The sequence below is a fragment of the Dipodomys spectabilis genome, unplaced genomic scaffold (assembly GCF_019054845.1).
Source record: "Dipodomys spectabilis isolate Male_0828 unplaced genomic scaffold, ASM1905484v1 ptg000360l, whole genome shotgun sequence".
In the NCBI taxonomy this organism is placed as follows: domain Eukaryota; kingdom Metazoa; phylum Chordata; class Mammalia; order Rodentia; family Heteromyidae; genus Dipodomys; species Dipodomys spectabilis.
In genome coordinates this window covers 515,709-540,799 of record NW_024871037.1, presented here as the reverse complement: position 1 = coordinate 540,799, position 25,091 = coordinate 515,709, and the positions used below count along the sequence as shown (strand labels likewise).

General features: G+C 44.4%; 1 protein-coding gene across 1 annotated transcript in view; it reads left to right on the top strand.

The window, feature by feature from the left end:
• Positions 1-3,052: 3,052 nt before the first annotated feature.
• Topaz1 (testis and ovary specific TOPAZ 1) overlaps positions 3,053-25,091 on the top strand; it is a 44,164-nt gene continuing 22,125 nt past the window's right edge. The window contains exons 1-8 of the mRNA XM_042665904.1: positions 3,053-3,395; positions 4,644-7,116; positions 12,054-12,115; positions 13,482-13,606; positions 15,773-15,837; positions 18,085-18,203; positions 21,644-21,729; positions 23,170-23,295. Of these exons, the coding sequence (XP_042521838.1) occupies positions 3,053-3,395; positions 4,644-7,116; positions 12,054-12,115; positions 13,482-13,606; positions 15,773-15,837; positions 18,085-18,203; positions 21,644-21,729; positions 23,170-23,295 (3,399 nt within the window). The remainder of the gene's footprint in view (positions 3,396-4,643; positions 7,117-12,053; positions 12,116-13,481; positions 13,607-15,772; positions 15,838-18,084; positions 18,204-21,643; positions 21,730-23,169; positions 23,296-25,091) is intronic.

Sequence of the window (25,091 nt, the reverse complement as noted above, 5' to 3'; positions counted from 1 at the left end):
CAAAAACAAAAAGCAAAAAACAAAACGATGCCCCTGGGAAAAAAAAGCGCCATTCCTCCCTCTCTTGTCGGGGAGGTGGCCTTGTCAGCCTCCATTGACAATAAACTCCTTTTCCTATATGTACGTGACTATGTCTGTGTGGTCTTCTGGGATGGGTGCTTTCATCCTCTACCATACTTTGTGTGTATATTTAGACTTTGCCAGAAAACCATGCAGACATCCAGGTACAGAGAACAAAGAAAGGTTTATTGCCAGGAAAGGAGCCAGGAAGACCCTTTCTCACAAAGGAGAAGTGAGAAGAAGCACCAGCTAGTGTCTGAGGTGACTTATATAACCTAGGAGGTTTAGGAGGGGCTAGGAGGTGGAGACTCTGGTGTGGACATGTGGGCCAGGGGTTTCATCATGGTGGACTAGTACTTATGGCTGCTACTAGTACTTATGGCTGCTGCCCAAATAGTAGATAAACGGCCCTCTAGCTGCTGAGACCTGAAAGTCACTCTAAGGGGTTCTTGTTGCCTTATATGGTGGTAGCTGCCATCCCAAGGACAAGGAGGCTGGAGGTTAATTATTGACTGCCTTTACTACATGGGCCTAGTGTTGTATAGGAAAGGAGCGTGCTCAGCTGTGGAAAGTGGAAGGAGCATACTAAGCTATGGCAAGGGAGCTCATTGGGCTGTGTGTGTGTGTGTTATATGTGTGTGTGTGTGTGTGTGTGCATGTGCAGGCATGCACCTGTGCACGTGTTCTGGGGCTTTAACTCAGGGCACTATTCCTGAGCACTTTCTTTCTTTCTCAAGGCTAGCACTCTACCATTGAGCCATTGAGCCATAACTCCACTTCTGGCTTTTTTTTTTTAATGGTTAATTGGAGGTAAGAGTCTCATGGAGTTTCCCTCTCAGGCTGGCTTTGAACCATGATCCTCAGATCCTCAGACTCCTGAGTAGCTAGGATGACAGGTGTGAGCTACCAGCATCCGGCCATATTTCTATTCTAATGAACTTTTCTATCATCTTTACTTATGTTCATGTCTTGCCTGAATTCTTCTCTTGTTGGACTCAGGGACCAAGATTCTTGACCTTAGTCCAGAAGTGCAATGTGGATTCTGGATCGAAGTAATGCCATCTTGGCATCTTGATAGAAGATGAGGACTTTCTGAGAACTCTAGAGGTTACAAAGGACATTCTTTGGATTGCAAATAGATGGTTGGGCTCGCGGAAGCTCATGCTTCCCCTAGATAATTGGGGTCCTGATTGCCCCTTATTGTCCCCCTGGATAGTTTGCTCTACCTATGTATAACACTTTTATTAGGAATACATGCCCTCATCTAGCTGGCTTTGTTTTATGTATAACCTTTTGTTAAGGCTATTAAGGGTTGGTCTCCATGCCAACATGTCTTTAAAAGCTATGTGCTACATCTGTTCATGGCTGTGGGTCTTTGTGACAAGAGTCTACCTGGGTTGCCTGCTTTCCAATAAAGTCTCCCATAACCTCTTAAATTGTGGCATCTCCATATCTCATTGAATTCCTGTACAACAGAAGAAGGGTGTCTGAGAGTCTATAGATATCTGACTTAAAGAATAGTTGAGAAATAAGACTTTAGGTGACGCTGATATATCCTCCCCACCCCAGTAGAGTAACTACCTTGAGAGGAAATGCAAGCTAAGTTTTGAATGTTTAAGCGTGCAGTGTCTTAGGATATCTGGCTGAACATACCAGGAAGGAAATTGGAAAGCAGCCCCAGGAACCCAACACTGGTAACTCACACCTGTAACTCCAGTTACTCAAGATTCTGAGATCGAAGGGTGGCAGTTTGAAGCCAGCTCAGACAGAAAAGTCTGTAGTGAGTATTATGGCATATTGACATAATGTGTGTGTTATTGACTACTGATATGGTGTGTTATTGAACATTGACAGGGTAGGCTATGGAGCGTTAGTTATTGGTGTGTATTTGTGTTTGAAGTGTCCAAATAAACTAAGTAAAACGTATTAAGTCTCAGCATGTTGCTATACATATGCAAACTCAGCACAACCTCCATGAGACTTATCTCCAGTTAACCAGACAAAACAAACAAACAAACAAACAGGGGCTGGGAAGGTGGCTCAGTGGTAGAGCGCTTGCCTTGCATGCCTGAGGCCCTGGCGTTCCATTCCTCAGCACCACATAAGCAAACAGAAAAAAGCCAGAAGTGGAGCTGTGGTTCAAGCGGTAGAGCGCTAGCCTTGAGCTGAAGAGCTGAGGGACAGCGCCCAGGCCCAGAGTTCAGGCCCCACAATTGGACCGAAACAAACAAACCTGGAAGTCACGAAGTAAGGCTGCCAAGCCTTGAGTGAAAAAGCCAAAGCAAGAGCTCAAAGCCCTGAGTTCAAGGCTCCAGTACTGGCACACCACACCACAACACACACACACACACACACACACACTGCAGGCCCCTGGTGAGCACTTAGAAGCCAATGGTTGGTGTGAGAATCCTCCATGACCATCCCAGGGCCCACACACAGGCAGGCAAGCAGAGGAGGGTCATTAGAGGGGCCGTCTCCCCTCCAGGAAGGGAGGCCCAGGGCCTCTGCCCCGTCTGGGGTGGGGAGGAGGGAGTGGGGTCTGGGTGGAGAGCGGGAACTCCGGGGCACGGGGGGGCTCAGGCCTGGGTGGAGCCGGGGCCCCCAGGTGGGGATCACACACACAAACCCACCCTTGGGAGAGGGTGCCTGGAAGCTTCTGGAAAGTTCTGGCCGAGTGCCACTCACAAGGCAGGTCCAAGGGGTGGCGGGGAGAGGGGAGGACGGGGGAGAGACTCTCCCAGCCATCTCCCCGGTTCCAGACAGCCGCGGCCCAGGGCAGGTGCTCTTCGAGGGCTTCCGGCCGTGCGATTCGCGCGCCACTTGCGCTTCCGGCGGCGCGGAGGGGCGGGGCTTCCGGCCACGCCCTTCGCACGCCACTTCCGCTTCCCGCAGGCGGGCGCGCAGCGCGCAGGCGCGCGCGGGGGGCGGAGCCGGGCGGCAGCAGCAGCAGCAGCAGCAGCCGGAGCAGGTTGGGGAGCCCGGGAGGGTGCGGATGCGGCCCCCGCCGCCACCGCCGGGCCCCGCCAATGCCCCTGGGCGCGAAGGGGAGGCCCGAGGCCTGAGGAAGCGCAGCGGCGGCCGGAGGCTGGCCTCGGGGCCCGGCGGCGGCGGCGGGGCAGGCAGCCACAGCCCCGAGGCCCCGGCACGCGAGTGGGGCAGAGCCAGGAGGCGGATGGGGGCCTGGACCTGTGCGGGAGACCAGGTGGATGGTGACCACCGCCAGCCCGGTGAGGGGCCCCCCCGAAGAAGAGCCGAGGCGCGTGGGGAACCCGTGGGGATCCTGTCGGGCCCGGGAGGCGTGGAAGCGGCCAGGGAGGCCGAGCCTGGGAGACACGGTAAGGATGGGGGGGGCGTGGAGGGGTGGGGGGGCGTGGATGGGGGGGCGTGGAGGGGTGGGGGGGCGTGGAGGGGGGGCTGGCCTCCAAACCTCCCTGGCCCCCCCCCCACCCGCTCCCTTTGCTTCCTCCCCCTCGATCTCCACCCCCACCCCCACCCCCGAGGCCGCCTTGATGAGTCCAATGGGCCTGCTTGATGAGGAGGGGCAGGGTGGGAGGGGTTGGGTGTATCAGGAGCTACCCGGCCTGCGCCCCTGGGGCTCACGCCTGTCATCCCAGCTTCTCAGGAGGCTGAGGTCTATGGATCTTGGTTCAAAGGTCAGCCCCTGGGCAGGGGGGGGGATAAAAAGCCTCCTGTGAGACCTTTTTGATCTCCAATGAACCCACTCAGAAAACCCGGAAAATGGCTTCAAGTGGTAGAGCTGAAGGGCTCAGGGCCCAGGCCCACCCAGGGTTCAAGCCCCACGACTGACAAAAGAAAAAATAAAAAAAGCTACTCATCCATTTGGAGGTGATCGGGTATGGTGGAGCACACCTGGGACCCTGGGCGCTTGAGAAGCCGAGGCAGGAGCATCTCTGACTTGCCAGCCAGACACCACCACCCCCTTACCCTCCCCCTGTCTCCCCTTCCCTCTCTCCTCTCCTCTCCCTATTCGCCATCCTTTTCCCTTTCTTCCTCCCTTTGCTTCTCAATTCTTCCTTCCTCCACACTTCCCATCCCCTCCTCCCTCTCTCCCCCTCTCCCTTCTTCTCCCTCCCTCATCTCTTCCCCCTCTCTTCCCCTCTCCTTCCCCCTGTACCCCTCCCTACCCTTTCTCCTCTCCCCCTCACCTCTCCTCTCCCTCCCCCTTCTTGCTCCCTCCCTCTCCCTCTCTTTTACTGCTCCCTTATCAACCGCCCCCCCCCCCCCTTTCTGGCTCCTTTCTTCCCTCCTCTCCATTTTTTCTTTCATTTACTATCTAAATAATTCCTACTAGTCCATTTAAACTAATGTGAAATAGTAGTGGTTTTAAGGGTTTTTCAGCTTTTTTTTTTTTTTTTTTAAGAATTTATGTAGGTTTATATGGGGTTCCTTAATGCAAATGATGTCTTCTTTCACTTCAAAAATAGCTAAATAGCTACTAAGGGAAATAAAAATAGATGTCTTCATAATTTTTTTTCTTCTAAATTTTAAAACGATTTGTTATTGTTGTTGTTTTCCTCCCCCAAAATAAAATAATTTCTGGTCTGTTTTGTTGTTTGATTCAGCCAAGGGAAAAGCAAATGTTACTGAAACCTCAAGCGATGATCCACAGCCAGGAGTAGACCTGGTCAAAAAAGAACCATTAACCAGTTCCGAATCTTCACAAACAGTGGAGTGCAGTGAATTAGAAGGTATGACTATCTTTGAGCCTGTGGCTAGGGATGGTTTGATAGAAGGTATTAAAAGAAAAATTCGAATAAAAAAAAGTAAAAGTTCAGAAAACCCACCTCTCACAATAACTGAAAATGAGTCCACACAAAATATGAAGGTTGGACTCCAAGATGATCTGTACATGAGTACTGCAAAATATTCTTGTAACAGCTTGTCGCCGGGAATAGAAAGTAGTTCCATTTTAAAGCTACATGATTCCAATAGTTTCCCCCATCATAATGAAAATGACCTTGCATATAATTCTGATGTTGGATATGTACATGTAGCAAAAAATCCCTCCAAGTTAAAGAAAGAAAATCTTAGGAGTCTTACAGAAAAGAACGACACAGACAGTATTCTTAAGCTCTCACAAATTGCAGAGAATCTGACAGGGGTAAATAAATTACTGCTTGAAGAAAGCGATTTGTACCAAGGGAAAAATAATGGCTTACTTTCCTGCCTTCAAAGTGAAAAAACTAAACATGCAATAGAGGAGAACAATGTTGGGAAAAGACCCAGGAAAAAGATGAAGTTATGTGAAAAGGAACAAACAGTTCTTGACATGAATGTCTCTAAGATGTGTAACAAGTCTCAGTTGATATCACAAGAAAATCTCACTACGGAGAGGAAAGACACAGAGCCCACCACAGAATCGAAAAAGAGTTCTTGCAAAGTTGTGAAGAAGATAAACCATAACACACATTCTCAAGGAGGTCACTTACTCAGTCTCCCAGAACCAGGAGAAAAAAAACCCAGAAGTCCCAGACCTCACATAAGTGCTGTATTTCAGGGAACCCTTGAACCCCTTTCTTTAAAAGAAGAAAACAAACACATTTCAGATGAAACAAAACACACTTCAGATGCCTCAGGAAGTAAAAAAATGGAGCCAGAAGTGTATTTCAAATCAGGGACCGGCTCTCTGGTGAAATTACCTACCCATCACCATCGTACCGAAAAGAGACCTTCCTGGGAAGATAAGAGAGGCGAAGCCGAAGAATCAAAGACAAGTTGCCAACGAACCATCCCGATGGCTGGCAAAAGAATTTGGCCTTGTTATTCTTGTGCTAGAACATCTGCCTACAGTTGGAAAACAGCTTCCTTCCCAGACTCCTCAGATTATTCCTTTCCTGGGTTTGTGAAGAGTAGTAGGCAAGGTGATTTCCTTAAACATTACACAAGGCAAACTCCATTCACTGACTCCCCATCATTGTTAGAAAGTTCCTCAACAGAAAACAACACAGAGCCCCCAAGTAAAGAAAAATCAGATTCTCCTTTAGATTGCCTGGCTTGGGTTCCAGCGGTTTCAGCGGAAGAACCTGTCCTAGAAGTTACCAAGGACCCTGGGGTCAGTGATAAAAAGATCAAGTCGGAGGAACCAAGTGGCAGAAATGGGTCAGAGGTGGTTTCTAGTACAACTGAAGACCCTCAGTTACCTACCGGGACTCAAAGCTCCACAGGAAATAAGAAAAAGGAGAGGGGAAATTTAACGAAACCTACTGTGACTGGCACCTCCCAGGAGGGCCAGGAAGCCAGTCATTCTACCAGCAAAAGTTTTCATCGAAAAGCCTGCATTGCTAAGCAAACGCTTGTAATTCCGGACCTGGTGAAAATATTAAACACCGGACGGCTGACCAATTTTAAAATTCCTTTACTGAAGAATAAGAGAGGCAGAAGCAAAGAAGTCAATGCCAAGACATCAGAGAGAGAGGCTTACAGTCCCCTGGAACTGCTGGACAATCTGTCTGGAACAGAGACAAGGCAGAATAGGAATAAAGAAAACATCTCCACAGCAACTTTAGCACCTTTGAGCACACAAACAAGTGGGGCTCCAGGGCCAGCTTGTTCAAACTTGCTCTACAATAAGAATTCTTGTAGTATTCCTCCAAGCTTTCCAAAGAAAGGTGATAATCATAAACCACCCAAGCACATCTCTGAAGCAGGCAATATTGTTCCTCCTAAGGAACCTGTTTCTCTCACCATTGAAAAGAATACCTTTTCATGCGATCCTGGGTGTAGAGAAGCTAGTTCATTCTGCTCTAAGAAACAAGTGACCTTCGAGCCAATAGCCACTAAAGTTAGTGGTAGGAAAACAACTAAAAACATTTCAGACAAAGTGGGATTTCCAGACATTTTGAAAGCATATGAAGACGATGTCCTCTTAATTGATGTCATTCAAGATGACCCAGACCTCTTTGGAGTCTCCAATGAAGGGGACCTCTCATTTGCTTCAGAGGTCCCCAAAGTAAGCCAGGAACCCAAAGTTGCTGAAGAACAACAATCAGACTCCAAGCATGTGGAACTTCCAGAGAGAAAACCAAGTGAACTGAGGTACGCATGTCTTTTGGACAGATGATTGTTGGGGTTTCAAAATCACTATAACCTTAAGTTAAAAATCACTTGAGCCGGGCGCTGGTGGCTCACACCTGTAATACTAGCTACTCAGGAGGCTGAGATCTGAGGAACTCGGTTCAAAGCCAGCCTGGACAGGAAAGTTTGTGAGACTCTTTATCTCCAGTAAACCACTAGAAAACCAGAACTGGTGCTGTGGCTCAAGAGGTAGAGCATTAGCCTTGAGCATAAGAGCTGAGGGACAGCACCCAGGCCCAGAGTTCAAGTCCCCTGACTGACAAAAAAAATCACTTGTTGATCCAGCTATTACTGGAGCTCTGTTATTTTTAATCTAGTTCTTTATTACATGTATTTATATAGTAAACATACTGCTGAAACCAGAACTATGCTCAACACACGTGTATGTATGTGTATATACATACATATATATATAGACATAAATACATATGCGTGTGTGTAACAGAACAAAACATAGCCTTCAGAACCCAAGTGATTTGTGGAATAGCTTGAACTCAAGGCCTGGGTGCTGTCCCTCAGCTCTTTTACTCTAGGCTAGCACTCTACCACTTGAGCCACAGCCTGACTTCTGTTTTTTTTCTGCTTACATGGTACTAAGGAATGGAACCTAGGGCTTCATGCATGCTAGGCAAGCACTCTACCACCAAGCCACATTTCCCAGCCCTAGAACTGCTTTTTAAATTAGAGACTGCTTCTTTCAAGTGTCAGTTGGGTTTGTTTCATAGGTTCATTATTATAAATATGCAGATAAACTTTTAGCCAAGTTACAAAGATTATTGCTGTGTATTTTAACCCTTTTTGTCATCTGTCGGGCTTGAACTCAGGGCCGGGGTGCTGCCTCTCAGCTCTTTTGCTCAGGGATAGCACTCTACCACTTTGAGCCACAGCTCCAAATTCCAATTTTCTAATAGTTCATTGGAGATATGAATCTCACAGACTTTCCTGCCTAGGCTGGCTTTGAATCTCCAGATCTGAGCCTCTTGAGTAGCTAGGATGTCAGGCGTGAGCCACCAGTGCCTGGCTTTAACTCATTTTCTATTGTTTGCATGTTACATTAAAAAAATTTCACTTAGGCTGGGAATGTAGCCTAGTGGTAGAGTGCATGTACAACATGCATGAAGCCTTGGGTTTGATTCCTCAGTACCACATACACAGAAAAAGCCAGAAGTGGCGCTGTGGTTCAAGTGGTAGAGCACTAGCCTTGAACAGAAAAGCTCAGGGACAGTGCCCAGATCCTAAGTTCAAGCCCCAAGACTGGCAAAAAAAAAAAAAAAAAATCACTTTACAGGGGACAGAGAAGTCTTGGACATTTACTTTACTTTCCCTTTGGACATCTTTACAATTTAGACTTAAAAGTAGAATCGAAAGTTAATTTTTACTGGAAAACAGCACGAAAGTTTTCATTTTTTTTAAGGTGATTTTTAAAGAATTTTGTTTTTCTATTATTGTTTTGTTAGTCCTGGGACTTGAACTCAGAGCTTTGGTGCTGTCTGTAAGCTTTTTCGCTCAAGGCTAGTGCTCTACCACTTGAGCCATAGCTCTACTTCTGACTTTATTTTGGTGGATAATTGGAGATCAAGAGTCTCATGGATTTTCCTGCCCGGGCTAGGTTTGAACTGTGATCCCCAGATGCCTCCTGAGTAGTTAGGATTACAGGTGTGAGCCAACAGCGCCCAATGAAGGTGATTGTTTTAAATGATCATTTTATCCTCCCCCTATAGGGCTGCTTTGCCTAACATAACTTTAATGGAGCAAAGTAGGAATTTTCTTGCTTAGGAATTTCATCTATTCTGGTTGGTATGAAATTCATTTAATAGCATGTTTTGTTCAACTTTTACAATTCTTCAAGCTCTTGTTTTTATTTCTACATTATAATAATTTCTGAAATATCTTATGAGCAGTTCAAAAGAAAAAAAAAAAAAGAAACTTCCCACTAAGATTCAGTGGTGCAGGACTTAAATTTATGCTTCAGAAACTTAGGGCTCTTCCTCAGATAAGTGTTTCTGTGTCCCAAATGGAAAGGTAAAAATGACATTTTCAACTGAGGTAGGTAAATGTGTCGATAGTACAGATAGGAAAAAAGAAAATGTCAAATAGTCATTTTTTTTCCAAGGCCAAACTTCAGTACTAGAGTCTGGATCTGAGCTTATCTTGATGATAAATCTAGTAGTTTAGTACTTTATCAGTATTGTTTGAATCTAGGTTTTGGAATCTTCTCATTACAACTGAAGAGCCACATAAACTTTGTTTGAAATTGGTTGTACAGCTTGAATTTGGGTCCTGGGCACTGTCCCTGAGCTCTTTCGCCCATATCTAGAGCTCTACCACTTTCGATCTACAGTTCTACTTCAGTTTTCTGGTGGTTCATTGGAGGTAAGAGTCTTGTAGACTTTCCTGTCCGGGCTGGCATTGACCTGCAATCCTCAGATCTCAGCCCCCTGAGTAGGTAGGATTACAGGCGTCACCCACAGTTGCTCAGCTTGCCAAGTAAACATTTTAGGCAAATTATTTAACCTTAATCTGTGAGCAGAGAAAGTACTTCCCCCAAGGTTGTGAGGATTAAATCAAAGGATAATTGAAAGGAGTTTTAGCATACCAAAGGGGAAGCTCTGTGAGAGCTTGTTTTAGCCTGGTTTGGTTTTGTTGTTGTTGCTGTTTTAATCTCTGCGATGGATACCTTGGAGAAACTGTTGATTAAAGGAAGAAGGACTTCTTTTGATGCACAATTGGAGAGGTTTCATTCTGAAATCAGCTGGCTTTACTACGCGGAGCCAGAGGCAAGGCAAAATAAGGTGACATCTGCTTGTGATAGTGGAGGCTGCTCACCTCTGCGCAGCCAGAAAGCAGAGAGAGAAAAACCGGAAGGAGGCCTGGGGCAAGGATACACCTCAAGTGACCTACTTTACTCCAGCCAGGCTCACTTCCTCATTTCCCACCCCTTCTCCATCATGACATAAGGTTATGAATTCATCAGTGGATCCAATCATGAATTAGACCAGAGCTATCATGCACTAATCACTTCTCAGTGAATGGCTCTACCAGCTGAGGACCAAGTCTTCAAAACCTGAGGCTTTTGTCAGACACTTCCTATCAAACCATAAAGTAATCTGTTGAAGCTGAGAGTACGGCGCACGTGGTCAAGCACCTGCCTACTAAGTAGGAAGCCTTGAATTTTTTCCCCCCAAAAGGAAAAGACATTATTGAAGGAGTTTTTTTTTTTTTTAAGGTTTCTGCCTACTCAGGAGGCTGAGATCTGAGTATTGTAGTTTGAAGCCATCAAGGGCAGGAAGTCCATAAGATTCTTAACTCTAGTTAACCACCAAAGAGTCACACATAGAGGTGTGGCTCAAGTGGTAGAGCATTAGCCTTGAGCAAAAAAAATGGTCAGAGACAGCATCCCAGTGTTCCTAAGTTCAAGCCTCAGGAGTTGCACGCACACACAAAAAGTCTCCTTTGGAATACGGAGAACACATACTACATTTATGTGTGTCTGCACACGCACACACACAGACACACACACACGTGCTAATACTGGGACTTGAACTCAGGACCTGAGTGCTGTGCTTTATTTAGCATTTGAACTAGGGGTTGGCGCTCTACCACTTGAGCCATAGCTCCACTTCCAGCTTTATGCTAGTTGATTGGAAATAAGAGTCTCACAGACTTTCTTTCCTGGGCTGGCTTTGAACCACAATCCTTAGATCTCAGACTCCTGTGTAGCTAAAATTGCTAAATTTGCAAAAATGGAATGGTTGGTAATCATTTGAATTTGAGTTTCTCCTATATACATGGTTTTCATTTGTTGAGCCTGTTGGATATAAAAATGCTTAGTCCTCAACCTATGAGTAGGTGTTATTCTCATTTTATAGTTACGACTAAACAAAGAAGTCCTATTTGTCCCAGTTGACACAGTAAGTAATAGAAGAGTATCTGAATGCAGGTTGGTCTAACTCTGATCTCTGTTACCTTAGCTTTTGTGTGTGTGTGTGTGGTTTGGGGCTTGAACTCAGGGCCTGGGTGCTGTCCCTGAGCCTTTTTGTGCTCCAGGCTAGCACTCTACCACTTGACCCACAGTGCCACTTCTGGTTTTTGAGTGGTTCATTGGAGATAAGAGTCTCATGGGGACTTTTCTGCCCTGGCTGGCTTTGAACCACTATTCTCACAGCTCAGCCTCCTGAGTAGCTAGGGTTTAAGGCATGAGCCACTGGCGCCCAGCCACCTTAACTTTCAGATTATAGTCTGTCTTATGAGACCACACAATAACTAGCAAACCAACAAAAAAGTAAACACAAACTGTTCCAGTCTGCCTTCCTTTGACTTTGCCAGTGAGACACACACACACATGTGAAAGCAGAAGCTGGAACACTCTTGTTGGTGTAATGCTTTACAACTTGTTGAAATGCTTGGTGCATCATGTCACATCCTTTCGAAGGAACTTACATGGAGTGGCAGGACTCCCTGACCCCGTGACTAGGCTAAAAACCAAGTGTGAGGTCTACAGAGGAGCTAGACACTGGGCCCCAGAATACTAACCCCGCCCTGGAGGAAATGAGGATGCCATTAACCACAAAAGCTAGTGTTGGAAGCCAGGCATTGGTGGCTGTCATCCTAGCTACTCAGGAGGCTGAGATCTAAGGATCACAGTTCAAAGCCAGCCCAGGCAGGAAAGTCCGTGAGACTCTCATCTCCAGTGAAGCACCAGAAAACCAGAAGTGGAGCTGTGGCTCAAGTGGTAGAGTGCTCACCTTGAGCTGAAGAGCTGAGAGATAGTGCCCAGGCCCAGAGGTCAAGCCCCAGGACTAGCACACACACAAAGCTAGTGTTGAACAGGATTTAAAGAGAAGTAGATGGTTTTCAGAGACTGTTACGATGTTTGAGCTGTGTTTGTTTCCTGATAGAGAGCTTCCTGTATTGGACCCTGGATTGACGAAGTCAGAGACCTGTGTTGCTTTGTCAAAAGGTAAAATTGGATATTTTCAGAACTAGCAGTAATGAAATATCTACATGTTCCCATTATAGCCTCATAAAGATGAATTCATTAGAGAATATGAAGCTTTTCATTTAAAGTCCATGTGCACATCGACAGTTTACCCTATTCACCGCATTTGCTGTTTGTCCATTTTCACAGATTTGATTTTTGAGAGCTTTTCCGTTTGTCTAATATATAACTTTGTATGCTTTAAAGAAGGTAGGTAACTGACCTCAGCAATTTTTACAATCTTGAAATTGAAATGTGTTTCAAATTTATCACCTTTTCAATTCTGAGTCATGAAAAATGTATAATAGCCAGACATTGGTGGCCCGTGCCTGTAATCCTAGCTACTCTAGAGGCTGAAATCTGAGGATCATTATTCACAGCCATCTTGGGCAGGAAAGTCTGTGAGATTCTTATCATCAATTAAGTACCCAAAAAAGCTAAAAGTGGAGTTCTGGCTTCAGAGTTAGCCTGGAGCAAAAAAGCTCAGAGACAGCACCCAGACCCAGAATTCAAACCCCAAGGCTGGCATTAAAAAAAATTATAATAAACAACAAATCATAAGCATAAAATATGTAAATCTTTATAGAATTTTAACAATGTGAACATTAGTTTTGCTTTAACTTTCAAGCTTTAAAAATATTTTTAATGCCAGGCACTTGTGGCTCACACCTGTAATCCTAGCTACTCAGGAGGCTGAGATCTGAAGATCACAGTTCAAATCCAGCCTTTGTAGGAAAGGCTGTGAGACTCTTATCTCCAGTGAACCACCAGAAAACTGAAAATGGAGCCAGGCTCAAAGTGGTAGACCGCTAGCCTTGAGCCCAAAGGGCTCTGGGACATTGCCCAGGCCCTGAGTTCAAGACCCCCAACTGACTTTATATATATAAACTACACATAAGATTCTTAAATATCTACTATGGAGTGTGTGTGTGTGTGTGTGTGTGTGTGTGTGTGTGTGTGTGTGAGATCCAGTCCTAGAACTTAAACTCAGGGTCTGGGCACTGTCTCTAGCTTTTGTACTCAAGGCTAGCACTCTACCACTTGAGCCACATCTCCACTTTGGGCTTTTTTTTGGGGGGAGGGGTAGTTAATTGAAGGCAAGAGTCTCACAGACATTCCTGCCTGGGCTGGCTTTGAACTGTGATCCTCATATCTAAGCTCTCCTGAGTAGCTAGGATGACAGACGTGAGCCACTGGCACCTGGTTATCAATTCTTTTCATACCATGTAGCAGCATTATTTTGGTAGTAAGGCTTGGCAGAACCTGCAAAGTCACCTTTTAGAAGAGTCTCTGAATAACTTGCTTATTTTGCGTAAAGATGCTCTAGTTGAATATTATGTCTTTTCAGCAAATGAGATAAAATGTGATGCCAAAGGGGCAGATGTTTCCATTGAAGTAACTCGCGAGGCTGTTGAGAATGACAAATTGGGAGACCTCAGTGAACAAATGAAAGGGTCAGACATGGACGAAAAGGTACTAGGAGATCGTCTGCACTCTTTTATTTCTTAAGTCTTAAATAGTAACAGGAATTCAGCTACACACTGCTGTCAGGTGGCAAACATACCTACTTATTATTGAATAAAACAATTATATTGCTCTGGCCAGGGGATGTGTCTCCTGACACTTTGCATAAACCCAGTGTTTCCCTAATCTGGGAGAAACAGGATGTACCCTGTGATTATATCTTCAGCCACTGAAATTCATGCTAATTACTCTGTAAATCTTCCTAAGGAAAATGTTAGGCATTCTTCCCTGCCTCATGAAACATGAAATACTGAATATTATTTGATCTTGCCTTCAATTCTACGGGGTTTTTTGTTTTATTTTGAATTCGACCTCATTTTATTGTCTTCATAAAAAAAAGTTGGAATGTAGACATGATTGTACTGTCTTCATAACAAAAGTTGGAGCTTAGAACTGGTTCACTTGCTCCTTTCTCTTTTTATCTCCACCCAGTTCAAAATGTTTGCATCTCTCTCTCTCTTTTTTTTTTTTTGATAGGTCATGGGGTTTGAACTCTGGGCCTGGGCGCTGTCCCTCAGCTCTTCAGCTCAAGGCAAGCGCTCTGCCACTTGAGCCACAGTGCCACTTCCCATTTTCTGAGTGGCTTATGGGAGTTAAGAGTCTTAACAGAGTTTCCTGCCTGAGCTGGCTTTGAACTGCAATCCTCAGATCTCAGCCTCCTATGTAGCTAGGATAACAGGCATGAGCCACCAGCACCCAACGCAAACCATTTTTTTTTAACCTACTATATGATGAATTTTTTTCTTTTCATTGTCCAAAATGATGTCATGTTTGTATAGTTGTATAAATAGCTATGACAATATAAACTTCGTTTAGTAAGTTCCACTATAGATGGACATTTGGTTTGTGTAACTTTTTTTTTGCTATTTAAATATTGCTGTATTACATATGTCCCTGAGCATAAGGCATTTTGCATATGTGCAAAAATCTTTGGATTAATTCCTAGAATTGTCAAATTGCCCTTTATAGAGATTAATTTCATTTATACTTCCAACTACATTGGTGAGATGCCATTTTCTCCCCAGACTCACGAGTTGATGAGGTTTTTAAACTTTTGTCTTGCTTGCTGATTTTGCAGATGACTTTTAGTTTTCATTTTATATTTTTTATTTCATATTTCTATAAATATTTTATATAACTATGCTTAAAAACATGTTGCCTAATAAGAGTTAATTTTATTGTGTTCATGCCACTCTAAAAATAAAAATAGGAAGTGGCGCTGTACTCAAGTGGTAGAGCGCTAGCCTTGAGCTGAAGAGTTGAGGGACAGCACTCAGGCCCAGAGTTCAAGCCCCATGACCCACCAAAAAAAAAAAAGAAATAAAAATAGTTGGCGCCCATGGCTCATGCCTGTAATCCTAGCTACTCAGGAGGCTGAGATCTGAGGATCCTGGTTCAAAGCCATACTGGGCATGAAGTCCATGAGATTCTTACCTCCAATTAACCACCAGGAAACTGGAAATGGCATTGTGGCTCAAGTGGTATAGTGCTTGCCTTGAGCTGAAGAGCTGAGGGACAGTGCCCAGGCCCAGAGTTCAAGCCCCATGACCAACCAAAAAAATAAATAAGTAAAAATGATTCGATTCCTTTTCTGAATAAAAAGAAATAAGTTTAATTGCTTATAATAAATAACTCATGTAAAATATATCAAAGCTGGGGTGTGTGTTAGTTTACATTGCTTTTTGTCTTCAGCCATGAAATTATTTTAAGTCATTAGTCATTTAAATTTATATAGGTTAGAGTTATTTTTAGAGTTGGCCATAATCTGGCAACACTCTAATAAATCAGGTTGGCCTCATAGTTTAAAGTGTGATACAAAGCCGGGCGCTGGTGGCTCACGCCTGTAATCCTAGCTACTCAGGAGGCTGAGATCTGAGGATCGCGGTTCAAAGCCAGCCCGGGCAGGAGAGACCGTGAGACTCTTATCTCCAATAAACCACCAGAAAACCGGAAGTGGCGCTGTAGCTCAAGTGGTAGAGCGCGCGCCTTGAGCTGAAGAGCTGAGGGACAGCGCCCAGGCCCAGAGTTCAAGCCCCACTACTGACCAAAAAAAAAAAAAAAAAGTGTGATACAGAGACATTCACTTGTACTTACTTAACTGTACTCTCTTCACAGTGTAGAGTTTCAGAGAAGGCAACTATTAAAGAAGAAAAAGAAACTGATTATGAAGTTTTCAAAAGGTCTGTAACATTTCTAAACATATCACTTTAAAATAGTCACTTATAAGGCTTGTTTGTTGGAGGTGAGTCTCACGGACTTTCCTGCCTGGGCTGGCTTAGAATCATGATCCTCAGATCTCAGCTTCCTGAGTAGCTGACAGGCGTGAGCCACCAACACCTAGCAACAATATTTTCAGTGCGATTCTTCAGAGAAAGCTCTCCATAGAATGTGTAGGGTTATCCTATAAAGTCATCTTAAGACTTAATTTATACAGTAGTCCCTTTTTATCCACAGGACACAACATTCTAAAACCTGCAGTGGTGTCTGAGACTACACATAGTACCAACCTCTGTCTATAGTATACTTCCTCCTTTGCATGCATATCTACAGTAAGATCTCATTCATAACTAACTTAGGCATAGTAAGAGATGAGTAGCCAAAAAGTAATAAATAGAACACAACAGGATACTGCAGGAAAAGGTATGTGAATGAGGAGTAACTGGATTGTTTTCACACTGCTTGGGGTGATGTAAGGGAAGCGAGATTTGTAAACATTGTGATGCCAGTCAGGCCGTTTTGTAATAGATGCTTGAATAAAACCAGGACAGATGATCTAATACCAGAAGTGGCTGCTGAGTGGCCAACTTCATGCCAAATGGATACTAAATAGGGTAATTCACCTGCCACGCAGGATGGAATAGGAAAGAGTAAGAAGAGCATGCAATTCACAACTTAAAAGAAGCTGGACCCTGGTGTCTCATGCCTGTAATCCTATCTACTTAGGAGGCTGAGATCTGTGGATCATAGTTTGAAGGCAGTTGGGGCAGGAAAGTTCATGAGACTCTTAGCTCCAAGTAGTGCTGTAACTCAAAGTGGTAGAGCACTAGCCTTGAACAAAAAGAGCTCAGGGACAGTGCCCAGGCCCAGAGTTCAAGCCTCATGACTGACAAAAATAAATCAGCTATTCTGGAAATAGTTTTGATGATCAAGGTTCAAAGCCAGCCCAAGCAGAAATGTCCAAGGCATTCTTATTTCCCATTATCCAGCAACAAACCAGAAGTGAAGGTCTGGCACGTGGTAGAGCACCAGTCTTGAGCAAAAAAGCTAACAGACAGCACCTAGGCTCTGAGTTCAAGTCTCAGTACTGGCACCAAAATTAAAAGTAAATAAAACTTAAGAATGATTTTGGGAATTTCGCCATCTGTAGAATAATTCAAATAGCCTTTTCTGGTTCCTCGTGGAACCTTTTGTCTGGATAATCACAAACATTTTGAACTTGGGCATGGTGAGTGGTTTTCACCCGTACTCTCAGCTACTCGGGAAGTTGAGGAAGGGAGCTTGGAGTTCAAGGCCAAGCTGGACAGCATAGCAAGACTCCATTTATATTTTTTGCTCTAGTATTTTGTTTCTGGGTTTGTTTGTTTTTTTTAAGACAAGGTCTTGCCCTGTGGCCTACACTGTCCTGCAACTTAACCCTATCTCCCCATTCTTGTCTCTACCCCAACCAACTACTTCATAAATGTTGGTCTTCTATTCAAAAGACAGGAATGTTCTGTTAAAAATAGGGCAGTATCATAACGTATATGGTATACTATGCCAGATGGCATCTACCGAGTATTAGATGTGTCAAATATGACAAATATTTATTTTTATTTTATTTTTGTTGTCGCTCATAGAGCTTGAACTCTGGGCCTGGAGCTCTTCAGCTCAAGGTGAGCGCTCTACCACTTGAGCCACAGTGCCACTTTCAGTTTCTGGTGGTTTGTTGGAGCTAAGAGTCTTACAGACTTTCCTGCTCAGGCTGGCTTTGAATGATGATCCTCAGATCAGAGCCTCCTGAGTAGCTAGGATTAGAGACATGAGACACCAGCGCCCGGCTTTATTTTTATTTTTTATTTATTTATTTTGTTGGTCGTGAGGCTTGAACTGGAGGCCTGGGCTCTGTCCCTGAGCTCTTTTTTTGCTCAAGGCTAGCACTCTACTACTTTGAGCCACAGCCCCACTTCTGGTTTTTGAGTGATTAATTGGAGATAAAAAGTCTCATGGGGACTTTTTCTGCCGGTGCTGGCTTCAAACCTCGATCCTCAGATCTCAGTCTCCTGAGTAGCTAGGATGACAGGCGTGAGCCACCAGCAGCCAGAGACTTCAGTATCTTTAAAGGTAAACTATTTCAGTTTTTATTTTTAAAATACTTCAGAATAATATTCTCAAAAATTAAAACTCTTTTTTTTTTTGGTTCTTGTTGGTGGTGTTTTCTGGTCATAAAGCAAAGATTCTAGAAATGCAGAGATGGTGATGGCTGAAGGTCAATTAGCACTCCTGAGCCCCAGGCCTCTGACTCACAGTGGGCATAAGGAGGATAAAGTTCCAAAGCTCTGGATGAATGGTAATGCTTGTCTTTTTTTCTCCCCCCCCCCCGCCCCCTCCCTTTTCTCGGTGGTGGGGCTTGAACTCAGGGCCTGAGCACTGTCCCTGAGCTCTTTTTGCTCAAGGCTAATGCTCTACCACTTTGAGCCACAGCACCACTTTCGGTTTTCTGGTGGTTCATTGGAGATAAGAGTCTCATGGATTTTCCTTCCCAGGCTGACTTTAAACTGCAATCCTCAGATCTCAGCCTCCTGAGTATCAGCCAGAATTGGTGGTGTGAGCCACCAGTGCCCCACTAATGCTTGCCTTCTTAGGAAATGCTGTTGGCTTTTACTATTACAGAAACTGTACAGGAGATGTTTTCAGAAAAATAATAAACAATAAAGATAAGTTGGGCACCAGTGGCTCTCACCTGTCATCCTAGCTCCTCAGGAAGCTGAGCTTTGAGGATCACAGTTTGAAACCAGCCAGAGACTTTTATCTCTAGCAAAAAGCTATAAATAGAGGTGTGGCTTAAGTGCTAAGAGCATTAGTCTTGAGCAGTAAAAGCTACAAGACCATGCCCAGGCCCTGAGTTCAAGCCTCAGTATTGGAAAAATAATAAAGACAAAAAAATCAGTATGGAATATAAATATATATGTATATATAAAACTAGAAGATTTGTGTACCTTAGTACTATTAAAGGTATAGTTTCTGGAATAACTATTTATGTGACAGTGATATTACAGGAAATACCTAAAATAGTTCTTTTTTAATTGGATATATCTGTGAGTTTAAGATTTGTGTTGAGGGCTAGGAATGTGGCTTAGTTAGAGTGCTTGCCTTGCATGCATGAGGAACTGGGTTTGATTCCTCAGCACCACATAAACAGAAAAGGCTGGAAGTGGCACTGTGTCTCAAGTGGTAGAGCACTTGTGTTAAGCACAGAGAGCCCTAAGGACAATGCTCAGGCCCTGAGTTCAAGCCCCAGGGACTGGCAAATAAACACAACAATAACAACAAAAAAAAAAGATTTGTCTTGAGGGTCTGGGAATGTAGTTTAGTGGTAGAGTGCTTGCTAGCATCCATGAAGCCCTGAGTTTGATTCCTCAGTACCACATAAACAGAAAAACTTGGAGGTGGCACTGTGGCTCAAGTGGTAGAGCACTAGCCTTGAGCAAAAAAAGCTCAGGGACAGTGGCCAGGCCCTGAGTTCAAGCCCCAGGACTAACAAAAAAAAAATTGTGTTGAGAAGTTTTTTAATATATATAATCCTAATGCTTTAGCATTAATTTATGCTTTAATTGTAATCATTTCATATATCATCCACCTACCTTTTTTTCTTTGTTAGTCATGGGGCTTGAACTCAGGGCCTGGGCGCTGTCCCTGAGCTCTTTTTGCTCAAGGCTAGCACTCTGTCACTTTGAGCCACAGTGCCACTTTCTATTTTCTAGTGGTCCATTGGAGAGAGGAGTCTCGTGGACTTTGCTGCCCAGGCTGGCTTTGAGCCTTGATCCTCAGATCTCAGCCTCCTGAGTAGCTGGGATTACAGGCATGAGCCCCTGGTGCCTGGCTTCTTCTGTGATTCACTGCTGGCTGTTGGGATCCTTGGCTTCAAGACCACTAAAACCTTTCAGTTCTCATGAGTCCAGTGACTACGAAACAGCACATTAGCCTGTTGCAGATAATATCTGGATACTACTGCGGATAAAAAAAAATAATGAACACCTATTTTTTCATGTTATCTCTAGAAAACAATATTTTGAATGTCCTATTTCTTGGTTGTTTTCTTTTTTCAAAATGAAGTCACATGTAAGGAGGAAGTGATTCAAATGGATTAACTGAATTAGTCTATATTAATCAGTTCAGGCTGCTAGATAGCAAAACACCACAGGCTGGGGACCTTAAGTAAGAAAAGTTGTTTTTCTCCTGTCCCTGGAGGCTGGAAGTCCAGGCCCTGGCTGGCTTAGCGTGTGTGGTTCACAGAAACTATCCTTTTACTGTGTTCACGTACCCTTTACTTGGTGTATGCACGGAGTGGGTTGGGTTGGTGTTTTTTGTTTTGTGTTTTTAGACTTGACAAGAACATGCCTAGAAAGGGGTTGAAAAGAAGTCCTGTAAACTCCTGCACAGGCTGGCCTTGAACTGTAATCCTCCTGTTCTCAGCCTCCTGAGTGGTTAAATGAAAGGTGTGAGCCACCAGCACTGGGCCAGTTTTTTGTATATCTGTATGTCTGTGTGTGTATGTATGTATGAGTGTGTGTATTTGGTAATACTGAGATGTGAACTCAGGGCTTTGTGCTTTCTAGGTAGGTATTCGTTCTTTAAGAGCTCCTACCCTTAGAACTACTTTTAGACTGTTACTTCTAGAGGCCCTGTTTATACAGTCACAATAGGGTCAATACGGGTATTTTTCAGGGGCGCCAGTTGAGCCTGTAGCACCTGGATTTGTTAGTATTCCTTCTTTAGAAAGCTTGTGTATAGCCAGGCGACGGTGGCTGACACCTGTAATCCTAGCTACTCAGGAGGCTGAGATCGGAGGAGGATCGCAGTTCAAAGTTAGCCTGGGCAGGAAAGACCGTGAGACTCCTATCTCCAGTAAACCACTAGAAAACTGGAAGTGGTGCTGTAGCTCAAGTGGTAGAGTGCTTACCTTGAGCTGAAGAGCTGAGGGACAGTACCCAGGCCCAGAGTTCAAGCCTCATGACTAACAAAAAAGAAAAAAGAAAGCTTGTGTACAAACCAGGTACCAGTGGTTCACACCTGTAATCCCAGCTACTCAGAAGGCTGAGATGTAAGGATCACAGTTCAAAGCCAGTCTCGGCAGGAAGTCTGTGAGACATTTATTTTCAATTAACTACCAAAAAGCCAAGTTTAGAGCACTAGTCTTTGAGCACAAAAGATCAGGGACAGGGCTGGGAAGGTGGCTCAGTGGTAGAGCGCTTGCCTTGCATGCATGAGGCCCTGGGTTCGATTCCTCAGCACCACATAAGCAAAAAAGCCGGAAGTGGCGCTGTGGCTCAAGTGGTAGAGCGCTAGCCTTGAGCTGAAGAGCTGAGGGACAGCGGCCAGACCCAGAGTTCAGGCCCTACAACCGGACCCAAAAAAAACAAAAAGATCAGGGACAGTGCCCAGGTACAGAGTTCAAGCCCCAGCACTAGAACCACAAAAATAAAAAATCATTTACAGTATTTGACTAACTTAGAGATGATTTATTTGAATGCATTGCTCAGAGCAACTCTGTAAGACTTTTTGGAAGGTTTTCTGCAGCCTAGAGTGAACTTAAAAAATTTAAGCTCAGAGCTTAAATTCCAGGTGTCCAAGATGTAAATCATTATGTGTTTCATAGTAACACACATGGTAATACAGTCTGTAAGCTGAATATGAATATTCCAACGGGAAACTTTAAAACAGATTGTTAGAAAGGAAGTAAGTAGGAACACACTGCTATGTAATGCCATTCTAAATCACTTCTTCTAGATTTCAGATTTCCAGGAAGACATCCTGTCCCGCAGCTGCAGAGTCCTGATGCTTGTGAAATATTTAAGAGAGAAAAAAATATGGGGGTAAGTTCTCCCCCACAGGAAATTATCTGAGCTGATCCTAGGGGGTCTGTGCCTGTAATCCAATGCACTCAGAAGGCAGAAGCAAGAGGATCTTGAGTATGAAGCTAGCCCGGGTGAAGTTAAGGAGAACCTGTCTCAGAAACACAAAAAAATATGAGCTGGGCATCGGTGGCTCATACCTATAATCCTAGCTACTCAGGAAGCTGAGATCTGAGGATCATGGTTCAAAGCCAGCCCGGGCAGGAAAGTCTGTGAGACTCTCATCTCCAGTAAACCACTCAGAAAACCAGAAGTGGTGCTGTGGCTCAAGAGGTAGAGCGCTAGCCTTGAGCTGAAAAGCTGAGGGGTCAGCACCCAGGCCCAGAGTTCAAGCCCCAAGAACGACCAAAAAAAAAAAAAATCAAAAGGGTTGGGGGTGGCTCAAATGGTAGAGTCAATTTACAGCCCATACTTTGGGTTCCTCTGGGGGTATTTCTCCATTTTGTGTGTGTGTTGATACTGGGGCTTGTTGACACTGGGCTTGCGCTCAGCACCTAGCTAGGCACTATCCCTTTTTCTGCTCAAGGCTGACACTATCCCTTGAGCCACAGCTCCACTTGCGGTTTTCTGGTAGTTAATTAGAGTTAAGAGTCTTACAGACTTTCCTGCCCAGGCTGGCTTTGAAATTGAAACCTCAGATCTCCATCTCGGGAGAAGATAGATTACAGGCCTGAGATCCAGTGCCTGGCTTTCCTATTTTTTTTTTTTAACTACTTCCAGACATAAAGGTTTTTTTTTTTTTTTTTGTCGGTCGTGGTGCTTGAACTCTGGGTTTGGGCACTGTCCCTGCACTCTTCAGCTCAAGGCTAGCGCTCTACCTCTTGAGCCACAGAACCACTTCTGGTTTTCTAGTGGTTTATTGGAGATAAGAGTCTCACAGATTTTCCTGCCCGGGCTGGCTTTGAACCACTATCCTCAAATCTCAGCCTCCTGAGTAGCTAGGATGACAGGCGGGAGCCACCAGTGCCCAGCTATAAAGGTTTTGAAATGGGGATAATTGGTAGGAAGCAAAAAGTAAGCAATGATACTCACAAATAACCAAAGGAGTTGAAAACAATATCCAAAAGAGAAAACACAGGATGCGTAATTTCTGCTGCTGAAAAGACAGCTGGCAGAATAAACCAAGTGTATGGAAAAGTTTGCTGCACGATGTGTAATGCCTTTTCCCATTAATCACAAAGGCTAAAGAGAATTGTATATTATAATCAAATTAAATTTTCGTTAAAGTCGAGTCAGAAGCAGAAACTGGATGAGCATATAAGCTTTCATAACATTATATAATCCGTATTATATATATTAATTGTATATTTATATATCTGTATATCAAATATGTGTGTTTCAAATGCTTTCTTACTTGACCATGTTCTCCAGTTAACAGAGGGAGTTTTTCTACTTGTCCAGGTGTTCCAGAAACCCCTAGGGCTGATGATGCCCCACAGATACTGCAAATTTCATTTTAACACCTTGCGTGGTTGTGAACGATCACAGTGTAAGTTCGCTCATGTTCCTGAACAGGAGGATGAAAAGGTAAGCCAGACAGAGCCTTTGAAGTGTAAGTTGTCTGACTGTCTCAGTCACGCATGTGTTGTGATTTTCTTCTGATACATAGGTAAGTTTTGCCCAGTTTTGTACTTGACATAAATGGACTTGTAAAATATGTATGCTTTTGTGCCTGGCTTTTTCGCCTCTATTTTGCCCGCCGTGGGGCTGGAATTTAAGGCCTAGGTGCTGCCCCTGAGTGTCTTTTGGTCAAAGCTAGCACTCTACCACTTGAACTGCAGCTCCACTTCCAATTTTCTAGTAGTTAATTGGAGAACAGAGTCTTATGGACTTTCCTGCTCCAGCTAGCTTTGAACCATGATCCTCAGGTCTCCAATCCTAGCCTGAGTAGCTAAGATTATAGGCATGAGCCACCGGTGCCTGACTCTATTCTTGCTTTTATTTATTTATTTTTGGTCATGGGGCTTGAACTCTGGGCCTGGGCGCTGTCCCTGTGCTTTTCAGCTCAAGGCGAGAACTCTACCACTTGAGCTACAGCGTCGCTTCCAGTTTTCTGGTGGTTCATTGGCGATCAGAGTCTCATGGCCTTTCCTGCCCAGGCTGGCTTTGGACCTCAGTCCTCAGATCTCAGCTTCCTGAGTAGCTAGGATGACAGGCACTTGGCTTAAATTTTAATTTTAAATTAAAAGTGTCTTGCTACGTCACCCAAGTTGTGGTCCTCGGTCTCAGCCTCCCGAGTAGCTGAGACTATAGGTGCTTGCCTATAATCACCATGCTCAGCTTGCTTACTTTTACTCAGTATTTTAGCAACACACCTGTACTTTTTGTTTTTGCGGGGGGGGGGGGGGGGGGTTCCGGTCGTGGACCTGAACTCTGGGCCTGGGCGCTGTCCCTCAGCTCTTCAGCTCAAGGCTAGCGCTCTACCACTTGAGCCACAGCGCCACTTCCGGCTTTTTTCTTTTTGCTTATGTGGTGCTGGGGAATCAAACCCAGGGCCTCACGCATGCAAGGCAAGTGCTCTACCACTGAGCCACCTTCCCAGCCCCCATCTGTACATTTTTTTATGTAATTGTTTATTGGTTTTCTCCCTGTAATAATAGTATTTCTTTAGGTGAGTTTATCACAATAAATTTTGTGACTAAATATTGCTGTTTGATGGACATTTGGGTGATACTAGAAAAAGTGACCCAAGTCTGACTCCTGTAATCCTAGCTACTGAGGAAGCTGAGATCTGAGGACTGTGGTTTGAAGCCAGCCCAGGCAGAAAAGTCCATGAGACTTTTTTCTCCAGTCAGCTACCAAAAACCAGAAGTACCGGTGTGGCTCAGTTGGTAGAGTGCCAGTTTTGAGTGAAAAAAGAAAGGAACAATGAGCACCCTAGCTCTTGAGTCAGGTTGGGGAGGGAGGTTTATGGGGAGAAAAAGAGTGATTTTTTTTTAAACAACCTAGAGGAAGAATTATAATGAATTCAACACACATTTCAAATTGCTCATCTGGCTGTATATTGACTGCTTTATCCCAGTGCCTTAAACTCAGTTTTAAAAGTCTGAAAGAGGCCAGGCACTAGTGGCTCATGCCTGTGATACTAGCTACTCAAGAGGCTGAGATCTGAGAATCATGGTTCAAAGCCAGCCCGGGCAGAAAAGTCTCTGTGAGACTCTTAAGTCTAATTAGCCACTTAGAAACTGGAAGTGGTGCTGTGGCTCAAGTGGTATAGTGCTGTCTTGGAGTGCAAAGAGGCTCAGGGACAGCACCCAGGCCCTGAGTTCAAGCCCTACAACTGACCAAAAAAAAAGTCTGAAAAAAGGGTGATTTAATACTCT